At 46.9% G+C, this 19248-nt stretch overlaps 1 protein-coding gene across 1 annotated transcript in view; it reads left to right on the top strand.

Moving 5' to 3' along the window:
- SGSM3 (small G protein signaling modulator 3) overlaps positions 1-19248 on the top strand; it is a 732042-nt gene that overhangs the window by 474374 nt on the left and 238420 nt on the right. Inside the window, 1 exon segment of the mRNA XM_077452424.1 lies at positions 6736-6863. Coding sequence (XP_077308550.1) covers positions 6736-6863 — 128 coding nt within the window.

Below are 19248 nucleotides of genomic sequence, written 5' to 3'. Positions count from 1 at the left end.
GTGTGTGCGTTCTCCCTCCAGTGTCCCCCTTTGTGTGTGTCCCTTCTCCCTCCATTGTCCTCGTGTGTGCATTCTCCCTCCAGTGTCCCCCTGTGTGTGTTTGTTCTCCCTCCAGTGTCCCCGTGTGTGTGTGTGTGTGTGCGTGCGTGCGTGCGTGCGTTCTCCCTCCAGTATCCTCGTGTGTGCGTTCTCCCTCCAGTGTCCCCCTGTGTGTGCGTTCTCCCTCCAGTGTCCCCCTGTGTGTGCGTTCTCCCTCCAGTGTCCCCCTGTGTGTGCGTTCTCCCTCCAGTGTCCCCCTGTGTGTGCGTTCTCCCTCCAGTGTCCCCGTGTGTGTGCGTTCTCCCTCCATTGTCCCCTTGTGTGCGCGCGTGCTCCCTCCAGTGTCAGCTTGTGTGCGCGCGTGCTCCCTCCAGTGTCAGCTTGTGTGCGCGCGTGCTCCCTCCAGTGTCAGCTTGTGTGCGCGCGTTCTCCCTCCAGTGTCCCCTTGTGTGCGCGCGTTCTCCCTCCAGTGTCCCCCTGTGTGCACGCGTTCTCCCTCCAGTGTCCCCCTGTGTGTGTGTGTGTTCTCCCTCCAGTGTCCCCCTGTGTGTGTTTGTTCTCCCTCCAGTGTCCCCCTGTGTGTGTGTGTGCGTTCTCCCTCCAGTATCCTCGTGTGTGCATTCTCCCTCCAGTGTCCCCCTGTGTGTGCGTTCTCCCTCCAGTGTCCCCCTGTGTGTGCGTTCTCCCTCCAGTGTCCCCCTGTGTGTGCGTTCTCCCTCCAGTGTCCCCCTGTGTGCACGCGTTCTCCCTCCAGTGTCCCCCTGTGTGTGTGTGTGTGTGTGTGTGTGTGTGTGTGTGTGTTCTCCCTCCAGTGTCCTCCTGTGTGTGTTTGTTCTCCCTCCAGTGTCCCCCTGTGTGTGTGTGTGCGTTCTCCCTCCAGTATCCTCGTGTGTGCATTCTCCCTCCAGTGTCCCCCTGTGTGTGCGTTCTCCCTCCAGTGTCCCCCTGTGTGTGCGTTCTCCCTCCAGTGTCCCCCTGTGTGTGCGTTCTCCCTCCAGTGTCCCCCTGTGTGTGCGTTCTCCCTCCAGTGTCCCCCTGTGTGTGCGTTCTCCCTAGCAGTGTCCCCCGTTTGTGCGTTCTCCCTACCAGTGTCCCCTTGTGTGCGCGCGTTCTCCCTCCAGTGTCCCCTTGTGTGCGCGCGTTCTCCCTCCAGTGTCCCCTTTTGTGTGCGCGCGTTCTCCCTCCAGTGTCCCCTTGTGTGCGCGCGTTCTCCCTCCAGTGTCCCCTTGTGTGCGCGCGTTCTCCCTCCAGTGTCCCCTTGTGTGCGCGCGTTCTCCCTCCAGTGTCCCCTTGTGTGAGCGCGTTCTCCCTCCAGTGTCCCCTTGTGTGCGCGCGTTCTCCCTCCAGTGTCCCCTTGTGTGCGCGCGTTCTCCCTCCAGTGTCCCCTTGTGTGCGCGCGTTCTCCCTCCAGTGTCCCCCTGTGTGCGCGCGTTCTCCCTCCAGTGTCCCCCTGTGTGTGTGTGTTCTCCCTCCAGTGTCCCCCTGTGTGTGTGTGTGTGTTCTCCCTCCAGTGTCCCCCTGTGTGTGTGTGCGTGTTCTCCCTCCAGTGTCCCCATGTGTGTGTGCGTTCTCCCTCCAGTGTCCCCATGTGTGCGCGCGTTCTCCCTCCAGTGTCCCCCTGTGTGCACGCGTTCTCCCTCCAGTGTCTCCCTGTGTGTGTGTGTGTGTGTGTTCTCCCTCCAGTGTCCCCCTGTGTGTGTTTGTTCTCCCTCCAGTGTCCCCCTGTGTGTGTGTGTGCGTTCTCCCTCCAGTATCCTCGTGTGTGCATTCTCCCTCCAGTGTCCCCCTGTGTGTGCGTTCTCCCTCCAGTGTCCCCCTGTGTGTGCGTTCTCCCTCCAGTGTCCCCCTGTGTGTGCGTTCTCCCTCCAGTGTCCCCCTGTGTGCACGCGTTCTCCCTCCAGTGTCCCCCTGTGTGTGTGTGTGTGTGTGTGTGTGTGTGTTCTCCCTCCAGTGTCCTCCTGTGTGTGTTTGTTCTCCCTCCAGTGTCCCCCTGTGTGTGTGTGTGCGTTCTCCCTCCAGTATCCTCGTGTGTGCGTTCTCCCTCCAGTGTCCCCCTGTGTGTGCGTTCTCCCTCCAGTGTCCCCCTGTGTGTGCGTTCTCCCTCCAGTGTCCCCCTGTGTGTGCGTTCTCCCTCCAGTGTCCCCCTGTGTGTGCGTTCTCCCTCCAGTGTCCCCCTGTGTGTGCGTTCTCCCTCCAGTGTCCCCCTGTGTGTGCGTTCTCCCTCCAGTGTCCCCCTGTGTGTGCGTTCTCCCTCCAGTGTCCCCCTGTGTGTGCGTTCTCCCTAGCAGTGTCCCCCTGTGTGTGCGTTCTCCCTAGCAGTGTCCCCCGTTTGTGCGTTCTCCCTCCAGTGTCCCCTTGTGTGCGCGCGTTCTCCCTCCAGTGTCCCCTTTTGTGTGCGCGCGTTCTCCCTCCAGTGTCCCCTTGTGTGCGCGCGTTCTCCCTCCAGTGTCCCCTTGTGTGCGCGCGTTCTCCCTCCAGTGTCCCCTTGTGTGCGCGCGTTCTCCCTCCAGTGTCCCCTTGTGTGCGCGCGTTCTCCCTCCAGTGTCCCCTTGTGTGCACGCGTTCTCCCTCCAGTGTCCCCTTGTGTGCGCGCGTTCTCCCTCCAGTGTCCCCCTGTGTGCACGCGTTCTCCCTCCAGTGTCCCCCTGTGTGCACGCGTTCTCCCTCCAGTGTCCCCCTGTGTGTGTGTGTTCTCCCTCCAGTGTCCCCCTGTGTGTGTGTGCGTGTTCTCCCTCCAGTGTCCCCCTGTGTGTGTGTGCGTGTTCTCCCTCCAGTGTCCCCATGTGTGTGTGCGTTCTCCCTCCAGTGTCCCCATGTGTGTGCACGTTCTCCCTCCAGTGTCCCCTTGTGTGTGCGCGTTCTCCCTCCAGTGTCCCCCTGTGTGTGCGCGCGTTCTCCCTCCAGTGTCCCCCTGTGTGTGCGCGCGTTCTCCCTCCAGTGTCCCCCTGTGTGTGCGCGCGCGTTCTCCCTCCAGTGTCCCCCTGTGTGTGCGCGCGTTCTCCCTCCAGTGTCCCCCTGTGTGCGCGCGTTCTCCTTCCAGTGTCCCCCTGTGTGAGCGCGCGTTCTCCCTCCATTGTCCCCGTGTGTGTGTGTGCGTTCTCCCTCCAGTGTCCCCCTTTGTGTGTGTCCCTTCTCCCTCCAGTGTCCCCCTTTGTGTGTGTGCGTTCTCCCTCCAGTGTCCCCCTTTGTGTGTGTCCCTTCTCCCTCCATTGTCCTCGTGTGTGCATTCTCCCTCCAGTGACCCCCTGTGTGTGTTTGTTCTCCCTCCAGTGTCCCCCTGTGTGTGCGTTCTCCCTCCAGTGTCCCCCTGTGTGTGCGTTCTCCCTCCAGTGTCCCCCTGTGTGTGCGTTCTCCCTCCAGTGTCCCCCTGTGTGTGCGTTCTCCCTCCAGTGTCCCCCTGTGTGTGCGTTCTCCCTCCAGTGTCCCCCTGTGTGTGCGTTCTCCCTCCAGTGTCCCCCTGTGTGTGCGTTCTCCCTCCAGTGTCCCCCTGTGTGTGCGTTCTCCCTCCAGTGTCCCCCTGTGTGTGCGTTCTCCCTCCAGTGTCCCCCTGTGTGTGCGTTCTCCCTCCAGTGTCCCCCTGTGTGTGCGTTCTCCCTCCAGTGTCCCCCTGTGTGTGCGTTCTCCCTAGCAGTGTCCCCCTGTGTGTGCGTTCTCCCTAGCAGTGTCCCCCGTTTGTGCGTTCTCCCTCCAGTGTCCCCTTGTGTGCGCGCGTTCTCCCTCCAGTGTCCCCTTTTGTGTGCGCGCGTTCTCCCTCCAGTGTCCCCTTGTGTGCGCGCGTTCTCCCTCCAGTGTCCCCTTGTGTGCGCGCGTTCTCCCTCCAGTGTCCCCTTGTGTGCGCGCGTTCTCCCTCCAGTGTCCCCTTGTGTGCGCGCGTTCTCCCTCCAGTGTCCCCTTGTGTGCACGCGTTCTCCCTCCAGTGTCCCCTTGTGTGCGCGCGTTCTCCCTCCAGTGTCCCCCTGTGTGCACGCGTTCTCCCTCCAGTGTCCCCCTGTGTGCACGCGTTCTCCCTCCAGTGTCCCCCTGTGTGTGTGTGTTCTCCCTCCAGTGTCCCCCTGTGTGTGTGTGTGTGTTCTCCCTCCAGTGTCCCCCTGTGTGTGTGTGCGTGTTCTCCCTCCAGTGTCCCCATGTGTGTGTGCGTTCTCCCTCCAGTGTCCCCATGTGTGGGCACGTTCTCCCTCCAGTGTCCCCTTGTGTGTGCGCGTTCTCCCTCCAGTGTCCCCCTGTGTGTGCGCGCGTTCTCCCTCCAGTGTCCCCCTGTGTGTGCGCGCGCGTTCTCCCTCCAGTGTCCCCCTGTGTGTGCGCGCGTTCTCCCTCCAGTGTCCCCCTGTGTGCGCGCGTTCTCCTTCCAGTGTCCCCCTGTGTGAGCGCGCGTTCTCCCTCCATTGTCCCCGTGTGTGTGTGTGTGCGTTCTCCCTCCAGTGTCCCCCTTTGTGTGTGTCCCTTCTCCCTCCAGTGTCCCCCTTTGTGTGTGTGCGTTCTCCCTCCAGTGTCCCCCTTTGTGTGTGTCCCTTCTCCCTCCATTGTCCTCGTGTGTGCATTCTCCCTCCAGTGACCCCCTGTGTGTGTTTGTTCTCCCTCCAGTGACCCCCTGTGTGTGTTTGTTCTCCCTCCAGTGTCCCCCTGTGTGTGCGTTCTCCCTCCAGTGTCCCCCTGTGTGTGCGTTCTCCCTCCAGTGTCCCCCTGTGTGTGCGTTCTCCCTCCAGTGTCCCCCTGTGTGTGCGTTCTCCCTCCAGTGTCCCCCTGTGTGTGCGTTCTCCCTCCAGTGTCCCCCTGTGTGTGCGTTCTCCCTCCAGTGTCCCCCTGTGTGTGCGTTCTCCCTCCAGTGTCCCCCTGTGTGTGCGTTCTCCCTCCAGTGTCCCCCTGTGTGTGCGTTCTCCCTCCAGTGTCCCCCTGTGTGTGCGTTCTCCCTCCAGTGTCCCCCTGTGTGTGCGTTCTCCCTCCAGTGTCCCCCTGTGTGTGCGTTCTCCCTACCAGTGTCCCCTTGTGTGCGCGCGTTCTCCCTCCAGTGTCCCCTTGTGTGCGCGCGTTCTCCCTCCAGTGTCCCCTTGTGTGCGCGCGTTCTCCCTCCAGTGTCCCCTTGTGTGCGCGCGTTCTCCCTCCAGTGTCCCCTTGTGTACGCGCGTTCTCCCTCCAGTGTCCCCTTTTGTGTGCGCGCGTTCTCCCTCCAGTGTCCCCTTGTGTGCGCGCGTTCTCCCTCCATTGTCCTCGTGTGTGCATTCTCCCTCCAGTGTCCCCCTGTGTGTGCGTTCTCCCTCCAGTGTCCCCCTGTGTGTGCGTTCTCCCTCCAGTGTCCCCCTGTGTGTGCGTTCTCCCTCCAGTGTCCCCCTGTTTGTGCGTTCTCCCTCCAGTGTCCCCCTGTGTGTGCGTTCTCCCTCCAGTGTCCCCCTGTGTGTGCGTTCTCCCTCCAGTGTCCCCCTGTGTGTGCGTTCTCCCTCCAGTGTCCCCCTGTGTGTGCGTTCTCCCTCCAGTGTCCCCCTGTGTGTGCGTTCTCCCTACCAGTGACCCCCTGTGTGGGTGTGTTCTCCCTCCAGTGACCACCTGTGTAAGTGTGTTCTCCCTCCAGTGACCCCCTGTGTGTGTGTGTGTGTGTGTGTGTGTGTGTGTGTGTGTGTGTGTGTGTGTGTGTGTGTGTGTGTGTGTGTGTGTGTGCGTGCGTGCGTGCGTGCGTGCGTGCAGGACTGAAGTGGTTAATAAAAAGCTGGCACTGCATGGGTGTTTTTAAGTCACATTTTTCACTACTTGGCCTAGATCAAGCTTCCACCTTGCCATCTGCGTTTTTTTGACAGTTCCTGTGAGTTGGCCAAAAGGTGCGTGGAACATTGTAATTTCTTTCCACCTTACTGCAATGAATACCAAAAATGTGACACTACAGGGAATAGGTTGAGTAGAAAACAGATGTGCATATGGGCATAGTGTAAACATTCAATTGGAGATTTACTTAGATGAGTAGTAGAATATGTTGGCATTCCTGCTTTTTATGTTGGTGTACTTTCTCTGCTTGTCAAATCTCATACCATTTACCTTAAATTGCAAATGTTTGCGTGAGCAATAAGGCTAATTTCACACTGGGGCATTGAGGGCGTTGGCGGCAAAGCGCCGCTATTTTTAGAGGTACTTTACTGTCCTTTTTGCGGAGGTTTTTGGCTGCTAGCAGGGCACTTTTAATCCCCGCTAGCGGCCGAAAAAGGGTTAAAACCTCCCGCAAAGATTTCAATGGGCAGGGGAGCTTTAGGAGCAGTGTATACACCACTCCTACAGCGCTGTAAAGATGTTGCTTTCAGGACATTTTTTGGCGTCCTGCCAGCACCCCCCTCCAGTCTGAAAGGACTCGGGCTTTCATACTGGAGAGAGAGGAGAGGCCCTCTACAGGCACTATGCAGGCGCTATTTTCAGCGCTATAGCTCCTATAAAGGGCCTCAGTGTGAAAGCAGCCTAAAAGTTGCTTAATTTAAATACATAATGTTGCAAATGGAGCTGACTTACCTTGGTGACAGATCATTCAAAGTAGAAGGTACATAATTTTAGTAAATTATGCATATAAAAATGTAAATGTTCACATTTTGCATGGATGTAAGCAACTCTCTCAACATCCCCATAAGCTACATCAAAATATAGAAATGTTATAAACCCAAACTCTATCTGCTGAAGAATATATGTCTGAGACTTGTATCTGATTGTGTATTATCTCTACTACAGGCGATGATGACTTTGAAGCTCTAAAAGCCAAGAATATCAAACAGACTGCATTGGTTGCAGATCTGCGGGAAGCCATCCTGCAAGTTGCACGTCACTTCCAATGCACTGACCCTAAAAACTGCAACATTGTGAGTCGAATTTCAGTGTATTCTTGCTTGCTATACTGACAAAGATGTTAGCTAACCCTTACATTAATATACTGTTGGATATTAACATACATTACAATAACACGACTATTATATAGTTACATAGTAGGTGAGGTTGAAAAAAAAGACACAAGTCCATCCAATGAGTGTGGTTATATGTCAGTATTACATTGTATATCCCTGTATGTTGCAGTCGTTTAGGTGCTTATCTAATAATTTCTTGAAACTATCAATGCCCCACCCCCGCTGAGACCACCGCCTGTATAAGGGAATTCCACATCCTTGCTGCTCTTACAGTAAAGAACCCTCTACGTAGTTTAAGGTTAAACCTCTTTTCTTCTAATTTTAATGAGTGGCCACGAGTCTTGTTAAACTCCCTTTTTGCGAAAAAGTTTTATCCTTATTGTGGGGTCACCAGTATGGTATTTGTATATTGAAGTCATATTCCCTCTCAAGCGTATCTTCTCCAGAGAGAATAAGTTCAGTGCTCGCAATCTTTCCTCATAACTAATATCCTCCAGACCCTTTATTAGCTTTGTTACCCTTCTTTGTACTCACTCCATTTCCGGTACATCCTTCCTGAGGACTGGTTCCCAGAACTGGACAGCATACACCAGGTGCGGCCGGACCAGAGTCTTGTAGACCATGTTTTATACTTTTAAAGATGTCCTCATTTAGTTAAAGGTAAAAATGCAGGTAAAAGTACAGTTTTCTCTTCAATTGAGGTACACAGGAATTCAGATACTGTCTTACTGCTGCTTACAGAGGGACTTGACCTTGGCAAACAAAAAAATTGTGTGCCATCTGCAGGCTAACCTGTCCTCTACCAAGCATGCCGTGGTTCTTCATTAGTGTCCTAGGAGGATGGATATACAGGTGCATCTCAGAAAATGAAAATATCACAAAGGTAATTTATTTCAGTAATTCAATTAAAAACTGAAACTCGTATATTCTATTGATTTATTACACACAGTGATATATATTTCAAGCTTTTCTTTTAATTTTGATGATTATGGCATGCATACAAGTAGTGAAAACCCAAAATTGGGTATCTCAGAAAATTAGACTATTATAGAAGACCAATAAAAAAAGGATTTGTTATACAGAAATGTTGGCTTACTGAAAAGTATGTCCATGTACAGTATAGTATGCACTAAATACTTGTCTGGGGCTCCTGCTGCATGAATTACCGCATCAATGTATGTATGGGACCAGGGGGAGGTGGAATCAGTATGGGTAGAACTTCAAAGAGAGGAGGTGAGTGGGAAATTAATAGTGGGGATATGCTATATGCCATCCAACATGGAGGAGGAGGAGCAGGCATTACTATCTCAGTTAGAAATGCCAGAGAAACCGCATAATGTAATCATAATGGGGGACTTCAATTATCCCGATATTGACTAGGCAGAGGGAACAGCTCACTCACTAAACGCCCATCACTTCATGAATGGTTTACAGGACAATTTCATGTCTCAAATGGTGGATTCCCCAACTAGAAAGATTGCCCTGTTAGATCTGTTAATTACGAACGATCCTAGTCTGATCTCAGATGTGGAGATACGTGATAACTTGGCATCTAGTGCTCATGGGTTGATTGCGTTTACCATGGCATTTCAAACGAGACAATTTTCCTGAGCTACGGTCATTGCTTCATGACACTAATTGGGACCAAATTCTGAAATCATTGAACACAGAAGAGAAATGGGAATGCTTTAGGGACATATTTTAAAAAAGGTATCAAACAGTGTATTCCATTGTGCAATAAATACAGTAAAGCGAAAATTAGACCTGGGTGGTTAAACCATAATGTGAGTAGCCTCATCAAGGAAAAAAGTATGGCTTTTAAAAAATATAAAGGGAATGGGTTTCCTGTTCTACAAGGAATGCAATAAGAAATGTAAAATCTCAATCAAGGTGGCTAAAAAATATTACGAGAGACACATAGCGGAAGAATGTAAAAATTGTTTTATATATATATTAACAGTAAAAAGATGAAATTGGAGCATGTTGCACACTTCAAAGATGAGGATGGTTACAGATGACATAAAAAAAGGCAACTGTACTAAACGCATTCTCCACTTTTTACACAGGAAAAAGAAGGGTTTACCGACAGCGCCTGTAGTGTTAGTGACACAACGCATGACTTACCCACGTGGCTAACAGAGGCCGGAGTCAACAAAAGACTCAAAAAAAATTAAAACAAATAAATCACCAGGATCAGATGGCTTACACACCCACGAGTCCTCAGAGAACGCAGTCAAGTTATAGCCAGGCCATTGTTCCTAATCAAACAAGATTGGTACCAGCTGATTGGAGAAAAGCCAACGTGGTACCAATATTCAAAAAAGGGCTGAGACATATTCCTGGGAATTATAGGCCAGTCAGCCTAACATCAATAGTGGGTAAATTATTGGAGGGGGTGATTGGGGATTATATCCAAAGCTTTACCAATCTGCTAACATTCTATGAGGAAGTAAGCAGCAATCTAAATAGAGGGAGGCCTGTGGATGTGGTGTATCTGGACTAGGGCTGCAACGAACGATTATTTTCATAATCGATTAGTTGGTCGATTATTGTTTTGATTAATCGGTTAATAACCTTAAAAAAAAAAATGGGTCAAATTGACGTTCATTTTCAACCACAGTGATGGGAAAATTTGGAAATAGAAAACCTCTTAGTCAAAGGAATTTTCAGACAATGTATGTGGTTTTCGTTCAGAAATTACATTCATTTTAAAAACAGAATGTTAAAAACAAGTGAAAATTTCAAACAAAATTCTTTCATTCAACTAATGTACAAAGATTTTCATCTGAAAACTGATCAGTGTGGCCAACATAAGGCTTGGTGCACACTTATGCAGTTTGCTTTTGACCTGTTTCTGCAGTGCTTTTATGCTGTACGTTTAGATTTTTGCGCACATGATTTTACTGCATTTGGCATTTTTGCATTTTTTTGGGGCAGATTAAAAAACACAAATTGCTGCAAAAACGCATTACATGCTTTTCTACAACTTCTCCATTGAAGTATATTGATCCAATAAAGCACCATTTTGCGTTAAAAGTCCCTGACCCTTTCAGATGTGTATTTGTCCCATAGGAAACCATGTAAATGAACTGTAGTGCATTTCTGCAAAAAGCACCAATAAACACATAGATGTGAACCAGGTCTAAGATGTTTAGTAACATAATGGGGTTAAAAAAAACTAAAATGAGCCATTTATAGTAGAAAAAAGCAGATAATCACTACTGTAAGGGGTTCATTTGTTTTTTACTGTAGAACAGTGAAAATAATATTTACAGTTGAGATTAATTGCCTTTTTGTTCTATAAAGGGCTTATTTTAGTTTTTTAACCCCATTATGTTACTGGCCGATTAATTGATTATGAAAATAGTAATCAATTCATTTCATAATGGATTAGTTGTCGATTAATCGATTAGTTGTTTCAGCCCTAATCTGGACTTTGCAAAAGCATTTGATACAGTCCCCCATAAACACTTAATTTACAAGTTCAGGTCCGCAGGCTTGGACCATAGGGTTTGTGCTTGGGTAAAAAACTGGTTACAGGGATAGTTCCAAAGGGTAGTGATAAATAACATGTTCTCAGACTGGTCTGGAGTGGTGAGTTGGGTACCCCAAGGTTCTGTCTTGGTACCTATTCTTTTCAACATATTATTAAATGATATAGAGTGTGGGATAACTAGCTCAGTCTCAGTCCTTGTGGATGACACAAATATAATCAGAGTAATAAACTTGCATCAAGACATAGAAATTTTGCAGAAAGACCTGAACATAATAAGAGTGGGCAGACAAATGGAAAATGAGGTTTAATTGTGGCAAAATGTAGGGGTCAAAAAACATGAATGAAAAATATTCACTAGGTGGAGAACAGCTGGGAGAATCAAGGATCTAGGGGTGCTAATTGCGCAAAAGCATGCAGTGCCAAGCTGCAGCTACCAAAGCAGGCAGAATATTAGCAAGCATAAACAAGGGGATATACACCAGGGACAAAACTATAATTCTGCCACTCTAGAAAGCTCCGGTCAGACCTCATCTGGAGTTTCCATTCAGTTCTGATCACCAGTCCACCAAAGGGATGTGCTGGAGCTAGAGAGAGTCCAAAGAAGTGCAACAAAACTTATAAGGGGACTAGAGGACCTCTATTATAAGGAAAGGCTGCAAACACTAAATTTATTCTCTCTTGAGAGGGGACACATCTACAAATATCTCAATGGGGATCCCAGCATAGGAAATAAACTATTTAGTCCTAGAGAGTGTAAAAGGACATGGGGTCACACAATGAGACTGGAGGAGAAGCGGTTTAACTTTAAACTGTGTAGGGGATTCTTCACTGTTATGACAATAAGGATGTGGAACTCTCTTCCACCACTGGTGGTGGATGCAGGGCGTATGGATATCTTTAAAAGACTCTTAGATATGCATCTTAAAGGACACAACATACAGGGATATGAGAAATCATTATAGACACTGATGCATGCACCTACACAGGTAGAACTGGGTGGACTATTGTCTTTTTTCAGCCTTACCGACTAGCTTGTCTGCATTGTTGGGTCTGGTTTCTCTCATCTTCCTGTTGACAATACCCCACAGATTCTCTATGGGGTTTAGGTCAGGCGAGTTTTCTGTCCGGTCAACCGCAGTGATACCATGATCTTTAAACTAGGTATTGGTACTTTTGGCAGTGTGGGCAGGTGCCAGGTACTGCTGGAAAATTAAATCCATATCTCCATAAAGCTGGTCAGCAGAGGGAAGCGTGAAGTGCTCTAGAATTTCCTGGTAGATGGTTGTGCTGACTTTGGACTTGATAAAACACAGTAGACAGACACCAGCAGATGACATAGCTCCATAAATCATGACTGACTGTGTAAACTTTACACTGGACCTCGAGTAACTTTGATTCTATGCCTCTCCACTCTTCCTCCAGACTCTGTGACCTTGATTTCCAAATGAAATGCAAAATTTACTTTAATCGAAAAAGAGGACTTTGGACCACTGAGCAACCGTCTAGTCCTTTTTCTCCTAAGCCCAGGTAAAACGCTTCTGAAGTCTCTGGTTCAGGAGTGGTTTGACACAAGGAATGCGGCAATGTGACAAATTTTTGAAAGGCCTTGGCTTCATTTCCTCTAAGGGCTGCGGCTATCCTTGTTGCTTGTGCACCTTTTTCTACCACACTATTAACTTCCACTCAACTTTCCATTAATATGCTTGGATACAGCACTCTGTGAACAGCCAGCTTCTTTAGCAATGGCCTTTTGTGACCGCCTTTGTTTAACCTACTGAACCAGACTGAGAGACCATATAAAGGCTTAGGAAACCTTTACAGGTGTTTTTGAGTTAATTGGCCGATTAGAGTGTGACACCATAAGTCTGCAGTATTGAACTTTTTCACAATATTATAATTTTATGAAATACCTAGATTTCTTGTTTTCACTAGCTCTAAGCCGTAAGCATCAAAATGAAAAGGAAAAAATGCTTGAAATATATCATCTGTAGTGAATCTATATGATATGAGTTTCACTTTTTGAATTGAATTACTAAAATAAATTAACTTTTCAATGATATTCTTATTTTTTGAGATGCAACTGTATATTCCTCCCCTTTGAAATGTGGGCTCATTTCCACTTTGGGGGATCGTTTTCTAGTCCTAGCTAGCCTTATATTGCCTTTTTGTTTTTTTTTCCTTGGTTTAGGCTTCATCAGATTTCAACATCTGTTCTCTGTTGGTGAGATTTTCCCATTTAAAGCGGCTTTAAACCCAATAACAAAAATGTAATATATTGCAGCTCACCAATCGTTGGATGTGGTTGCATTGCCCCCCCCCCTTATTAACCCGGTGATCCAGCCACTAACACACACTTACTGTCTTAGGTTGTTTGTATTCTGGCTGAAATAGTAAAGCAGGCACAGTTAGACAGCAGCACTGGAAATTGTACTATTTGTACTAAAATCAAAATTATGTAATATATGTGTGCAAAATATGACTGTGATGGAATAGCTTGGCACCCCAATTAGGTGCTTCCTTCCGCCAAACAGTACCTCCTGCCCTCCAAACCATTCCAATCAGTCCAAGAGCTAATGCCTACCTTTACCCCAAGCATCGTACACACACAAAGTGTTGAGGTAAACTCCAAAGGAATGACTGTTTATTGAAATTTAGACACATACTTTATTCCCCTACAGGAGGACATTCCCCTCCTGATCATATTACCCTAAAAATACAAATTGTAAACAGGGATATAATAGCTATCAATGATCTTAATTAAACTCTAAATGATTTAAACTCTAATTTAACAGTAAGTTAATCAACAAACATATAACATTCCACAATAATTTGGTAACAAGTTAAAGTGGTCACCAGATTAATCTAATCTCCAAGAGATGATAAATCAGACAAACGATAGAACAATGGGAAAGACCTTCTTAACTGTGGCAGCACAGTGGTGTAGTGGTTAGCACTCTCACCTAGCAGTAAAAGGGGTCCATGGTTCAAATCCCAACCACGACACTACCTGCCTGGAGTTTTCATGTTCTCCCTGTGCCTACGTGAGTTTCCTCTGGGTAATCAATGGGTAGGAGTCTTGCCCCTAGTCCTCTCCAAAAGCCCCTGTCCCGGTTGGATCTGTCATTTATTTGTCCCCCATCAAAAATGAACTAACCAGGTCCCAGACCTCCACCTGGTCTGCACCTGCTCTAGTCAGGCAGAGTGAACCCACATAGTTGGTCCACATTATCTCTATTTTGGGCCGCAGGGAATAGTCATCAGTAGGTGTGGGACAGAGCTGAAGCGCTTCAGCTGGGTGGTCTTTACCTTTCTGGGGTACGATCTGCTGTGTAGAGGGGCCGACTACCCCGTCCCTGGAGCCATAAAGCTGGGAGTAGGAACTTCACTACATTAGCTTGTCATTAAGGAGAGGGGCCACCTGCCCCGGCTCCCTTTAACTCCACAGTTGTTGCCAGTGCTGGGCAGAGGTTGGTAGCACTCTGCCCTGATGCCAGCACTTCTGCTGGTGTCCCCACATTATCCACTCTGACCAATTGTTGGGGAGCATTGGCTTAGCAGTGGTGTTGGTATGACTCCCTGGATTAGTTCACAACTCTTTAAAATGGGAACAGCAACAGTTGTTAGTGAAACTCAAAGGCATTTTTTTTACAAAGATGATAGGCTATTTGACTTGCATCATTACCCTCAATAACCAGTTCTTTATGCATATATTGTAGCATATATTCCCTGCTAATACATACCCTGACTCTAATCTGGTGTATTATATCAAGTTACTATGCCAATAGACTTTTAGGCTGGGTTCACACCTATGCGAATTGGATGCGGGTTTCCCTGCATGCAATTTGCATGACAAGAGATTGTGACTGGCTCTCTATGGAGCCGGTTCACATATCTCTGTTGCGCCTGCGTAGCGGCTTGCACAGGAACGCTGTGCATCTTTGGCTCCAATTCAGGGCCAAATTCAGGCAAAAATTTGTCCCTGATTCATCCCTGAAACGGAGAATAGGGACACATCAGACCCCTGCTGCAATTTAAACCAATATATTGTTCTTCCTTCTTTCTTCCCAGAGCCTCTATCTAGGGAAGAAAAGGCACTACATTCCCTTGATGTAATAAGAGCGATCAGAGCCTATTTAAAGGCGACCGCTCAGGTTTGCAAAACAGATACTTTATTTGTACTGCCAGAAGGTCCAAAAAGGGGACAGGCAGCCTCAAAATCGACTATTTCCAAATGGATTTGTCAAGCCATTGTTCAAGTTTACGCCTTAAAGAATAAAATTCCTCCTTTTCATGTTAAAGCACACTCAACCAAGGCGATTGGTGCCTCTTGGGTAGTGCATCATCAGGCCTCTATGGCTCAGATTTGTAAGGCTGCAACTTGGGCTTCAGTTCATATGTTTACCAGATTTTATCAAATCGATGTTAAAGGTCATGAGGATATTGCCTTTGGGCGCAGTGTTCTGCAGGCTGCAGTATGAGTCCTCTGGCCTCTTTTTGTTGTGTCTCCCTTCCTTCAGTTGCCATTGCTATGGGACATCCCACATAGTAAGTCCTATTGCTCTGTGTCCCCTGATTTATTAAAAGAAAACAGGCTTTTTAAAACGGCTTACCTGTAAAATACTTTTTTTTTATGTACATCAGGGGACACAGAGGTCCCTCCCTTCTTGGTATACACTTGTATTGCTTGACTACAAAACTGAGGACTCCCAGTAGTGGGAGGGGTTATATAGGGAGTACACTTTTTGCCTTAGGGCGTGCCAGTGTCCATCATCTATCAGTGGCCCTATAACCCACATAGTAAGTACTATGGCTCTGTGTCCCCTGATGTACATCAAAGAAATGGTAAGCTGTTTTAAAATCCTGTTTTTTTTAGACTATTGACATTTATACAGCTATCGGTGCTATAAATATGCACTGATTACTATGTAAATTTCACTGGTAGGGAAGGGGTTAACACTAGGGGGCGATCAAGGGGTTAAATGTGTGTTCCCTCAGTGTGTTCTAACTGTATGGAGATAGGACTGACTAGGGGAGGAGATATATCATTGTTCCTACTTACTAGGAACAAACTATATGTCTCCTCTCCCCTGACAGGGCAGGGATTTGTGTATTTATACACACAAATCCCCATGCCAGGTCTCGTGTACATGCTCGCCGGCCACACGCATTGGGTTCCCCGCCATGCACCCTCTGGCGGCTCTTAAAAGGAACCCCGTATATGTACACGGTTTCGTGCGGTGGTGCCATTCTGCCCCTGTATAAAGACGTGAACCGGTTAAATACCTACGACTCCCATCCCATAGCATTAGTTATTGTGTAGTGCAGTTAAAATAGACCACAAAGGGGAGTGTAAAAACAAAAAAAAGATATTCTTTAGATATATAAACAGTAAGAAAGTGAGGCCATAACATATTGGCCTCATAAAGGATGATGAAGGGAACTTGGTTACAAAAGACAAAGAAGGCAAAGGTTTTAAATGCATTCTTCTCAGTTTTCACAAAGGAAAAGGAGGGATATAGTAACCAAGACTGTAATGCTAATAACATGTCACAGAATGTACCCTCGTGGCTAATAGAAGCTAGCATCATTTATGTTAAGTTTTTCTAATCCATTACTAAGTCACCAGGACCAGATGGCTTACACCCATGGATCCTTAAGGAACTCAGTCAGGTGATAGCTAGACCATTGTTCCCAATTTTTATGGACAGTTTACTGACTGAAATAGTACCAGCTGATTGGAGAAAAGCCAACATGGTACCAATATTTAAAAGTGGGCCGCAATATACCCCTGGAAACTACAGGCCAGTTAGCCTAACATCAATAGTCTGCAGGCTATTGGAGAGGATGATAAGAGACTATATCTGAGATTTTAGTAATAAAAACAGTGTCATTCGTAGTAATCAGCACGGACTCATGAAGAATCGCTCTTGCCAGACTAATCTGTTAACATTCTATGAAGAAGTGAGCTTCCATTTAGATAAAGGGTTGTCTGTAGATCTGGATTTTGATACAGTGCCCCAAAAATGTTTACAAACTGAGGTCTGTCAGCATGGACCACAGGGTATATACTTGGATTGAAAACTGCCTACAGGGGTGGGTCCAAAGGGTGGTGTGATAAATGGGGAGTACTCAGAATGGTCCGGTATGGTAAGTGATGTCCCCCAAGGATCTGTCCTGGGACCAATTCTGTTTAATTTAACCCTTTCATGACCAAGCCTATTTCTGACATTTGGTGTTTACAAGTTAAAATACCTATTTTTACAAGAAAATTACTTAGAGCCCCCAAACATTATATATAATATAATATATATTTTTTTTTTTAGCAGAGAATCTAGAGAATAAAATGGCAATTGTTGCAAAATGCATTTTTAAATGCATTTTTTTGGGAAAAGGGACACTTTTTCATGAATTAAAAAAAACAAAACAGTATAGTTATCCCAATTATTGTTTGGATAATGTGAAAGATGATGTTACACCGAGTAGATAGATAGCAAACATGTCACGCTTTATAATTGCACGTATTCGTGGGATGGCGACAAACTTTGGTGCTTAAAAATCTCCATAGGTGATGCTTTCAATTTTTTTCTAAGGTTACCAAGTTAGTTACAGAGGAGGTCTAGTGCTAGAATTATTGCTCTCGCTCTGACGATTGTGGCGATACCACACGTGTGAACACCGTTTACATATGCGGGCGCGACTTCCGTATTCGTTTTTTTGCTGCGTGAGCTCGCGGTGAGGGGAGCTGTTTGAAAAAGTATCTGAATACTGTATATTTTTTTTAAATCCGGCGCCATTGGCAGCCGAGTAAACAGGACGTGACGTTGTACGTCGCTTCCGTGTTTACATCAAGGAAACTGGAACAAAGCCTTTTCTGGCTTTGTACCACTCTGTCACTAGCCGCCGGATCGTCAATCAGCTCTCCGGTGCCACCGGAAGGCCCGGGAAGAGCGGCGGGAGAGGGGGGATGTCCCCTCCCGCTCCTCCGGGATAACAACCGAGAGGCTTTAAGCCACATCGGTTGTTATCCTCGGAAAGCTGATCGCCCGCTCTAAACAACGGTACCGGGATGATGCCTGCAGCTGCGGGCATCATCCTGGTATAACCTCCGAAAGCCCAGTACGCACATTTGCGTACGCTTGGCGGGAAGGGGTTATTCATAAACGATATTGAGATAAACTGCTCAGTCTCAATATTTGCAGATGACAGTTAAGCAGGGCAATAATTTGCATTTTGCAGCTTTCAGCACTGTCACATTTTGAATGACAATTGCGTTGTCATGCTACATTGTAACCATGTGAAATTTTTATCATTTTCTTCACACAGTTTTCTTTTAGTGGTATTTAATCACTCCTTTATTTTTTCCAAAAATTAAAAAAAATTTTTTTTTGAAAAAATAAACCTTTTTCTTAGTTTCTGTCAGTAAATTTTGGAAATAAGTAATTTTTCTCCTTTGCTGATGTGTGCTGATGAGGCTGCACTGATAGGCTGCACTAATTGGCGGCACTTATGGGCACTGATAAAGGGATTTATTTGTAGGGATTATTCCTTACCTATCTCTTTTCTGTGTGATAATATTCAACATAATATGTATTGTAATTTATCATTTTAATTCCTTACACAATTACATTTTTTATATCTTTTATAGATGACAAGTCCTTATTTGTGTAATGACTGGCCTTGGAGTTTTTAGGGCTCCTTAACCACTTTTTACCATGCATGTAGCAACAGCAGGTGGTTTGGTGATGCTGCCCCTCCTTTCTCTTATACTATTTACACTATTAACACATCTATGGTGTTTAAGTTTTAGTGTGTTCTCTTGGTTTATACTCATTGGTATCAGGTATGTCCCCACATTCTGCCCACAGCTCAATATATTGAATCCTTATACCGTATTTAACAACGTATAGCGCACACTTTTTTACCCTTAAAGTCGGGGAAAAATCGTGGGTGCGTGTCATAAGCCGATCCCCCGCCGATTGTCGGCTTCTCTGCGGCTTTCGGAAAGCCGCCGAGAACGTCCGAGTGCGGCTGAAAATAGCCGTAAGCCACCGAGAGCTACTGAGCGCCGCCGAGATACATAGGACGACCGCTTGCAAAAGACACTGACAAGGCTGCAAATGACTGACAAGGCTGCAGTGGAAGGCTGCAAATGACTGACAAGGCTGCAGTGGAAGGCTGCAAATGACTGACAAGGCTGCAGTGGAAGGCTGCAAATGACACTGACAAGGCTGCATTAATAAGCATTTAAATTTAAGTTTTTTTTCCTTAAACTTCCCTCCTAAAAGTTTTTTTCTTTAAAATTCCCTCCTAAACTTGGGGTGCGTGTTATACGCCTGCACGTCTTATACGCCGATAAATGCGGTATATTGATACTATACAGGCATACCCCACTTTTAAGTACACAATGGGGTTTATTTACTAAAGCTGGAAAGTGCAAAATCAGGCTCACTTCTGCGTAGAAACCAATGAGCTTCCAGGTTTTATTACCAAAGCTTAATTGAACAAGCTGGGGTTAGAAGCTCACTGGTTTCTATGCATAAATGAGAATGATTTTGCACTTTCCATCTTTAGTAAATAAACCCCATTGTGTACTTAAACGTGGGTTATGCCAGTACTCACTTGATGTCTCTTTTTTTTTAGAAATTATTAATAAGCTCCTGAAGAAGCGGTTCCTGCAAAACATGTAGCGCTTGTTCCACTGTTACTTATCTCATCTCTAACTGTGTCTCGTATATCAGTGTTGTCATGGCCCGGTATTTCTGACACTACCATAGGGGAGATATCAACTTGTTCACTGTAGAGTGCTACAGTATTGCTTTTATATGTCATTTTAAAACTATTATAAAT

This window comes from Lithobates pipiens, unplaced genomic scaffold (assembly GCF_037356315.1).
Source record: "Lithobates pipiens isolate NorthernLeopardFrog02 unplaced genomic scaffold, aLitPip1_a1.2 Scaffold_23, whole genome shotgun sequence".
NCBI lineage: Eukaryota > Metazoa > Chordata > Amphibia > Anura > Ranidae > Lithobates > Lithobates pipiens.
Note: the sequence above shows the minus strand (reverse complement) of the source record. Positions and strands in the feature narration are given on the sequence as shown.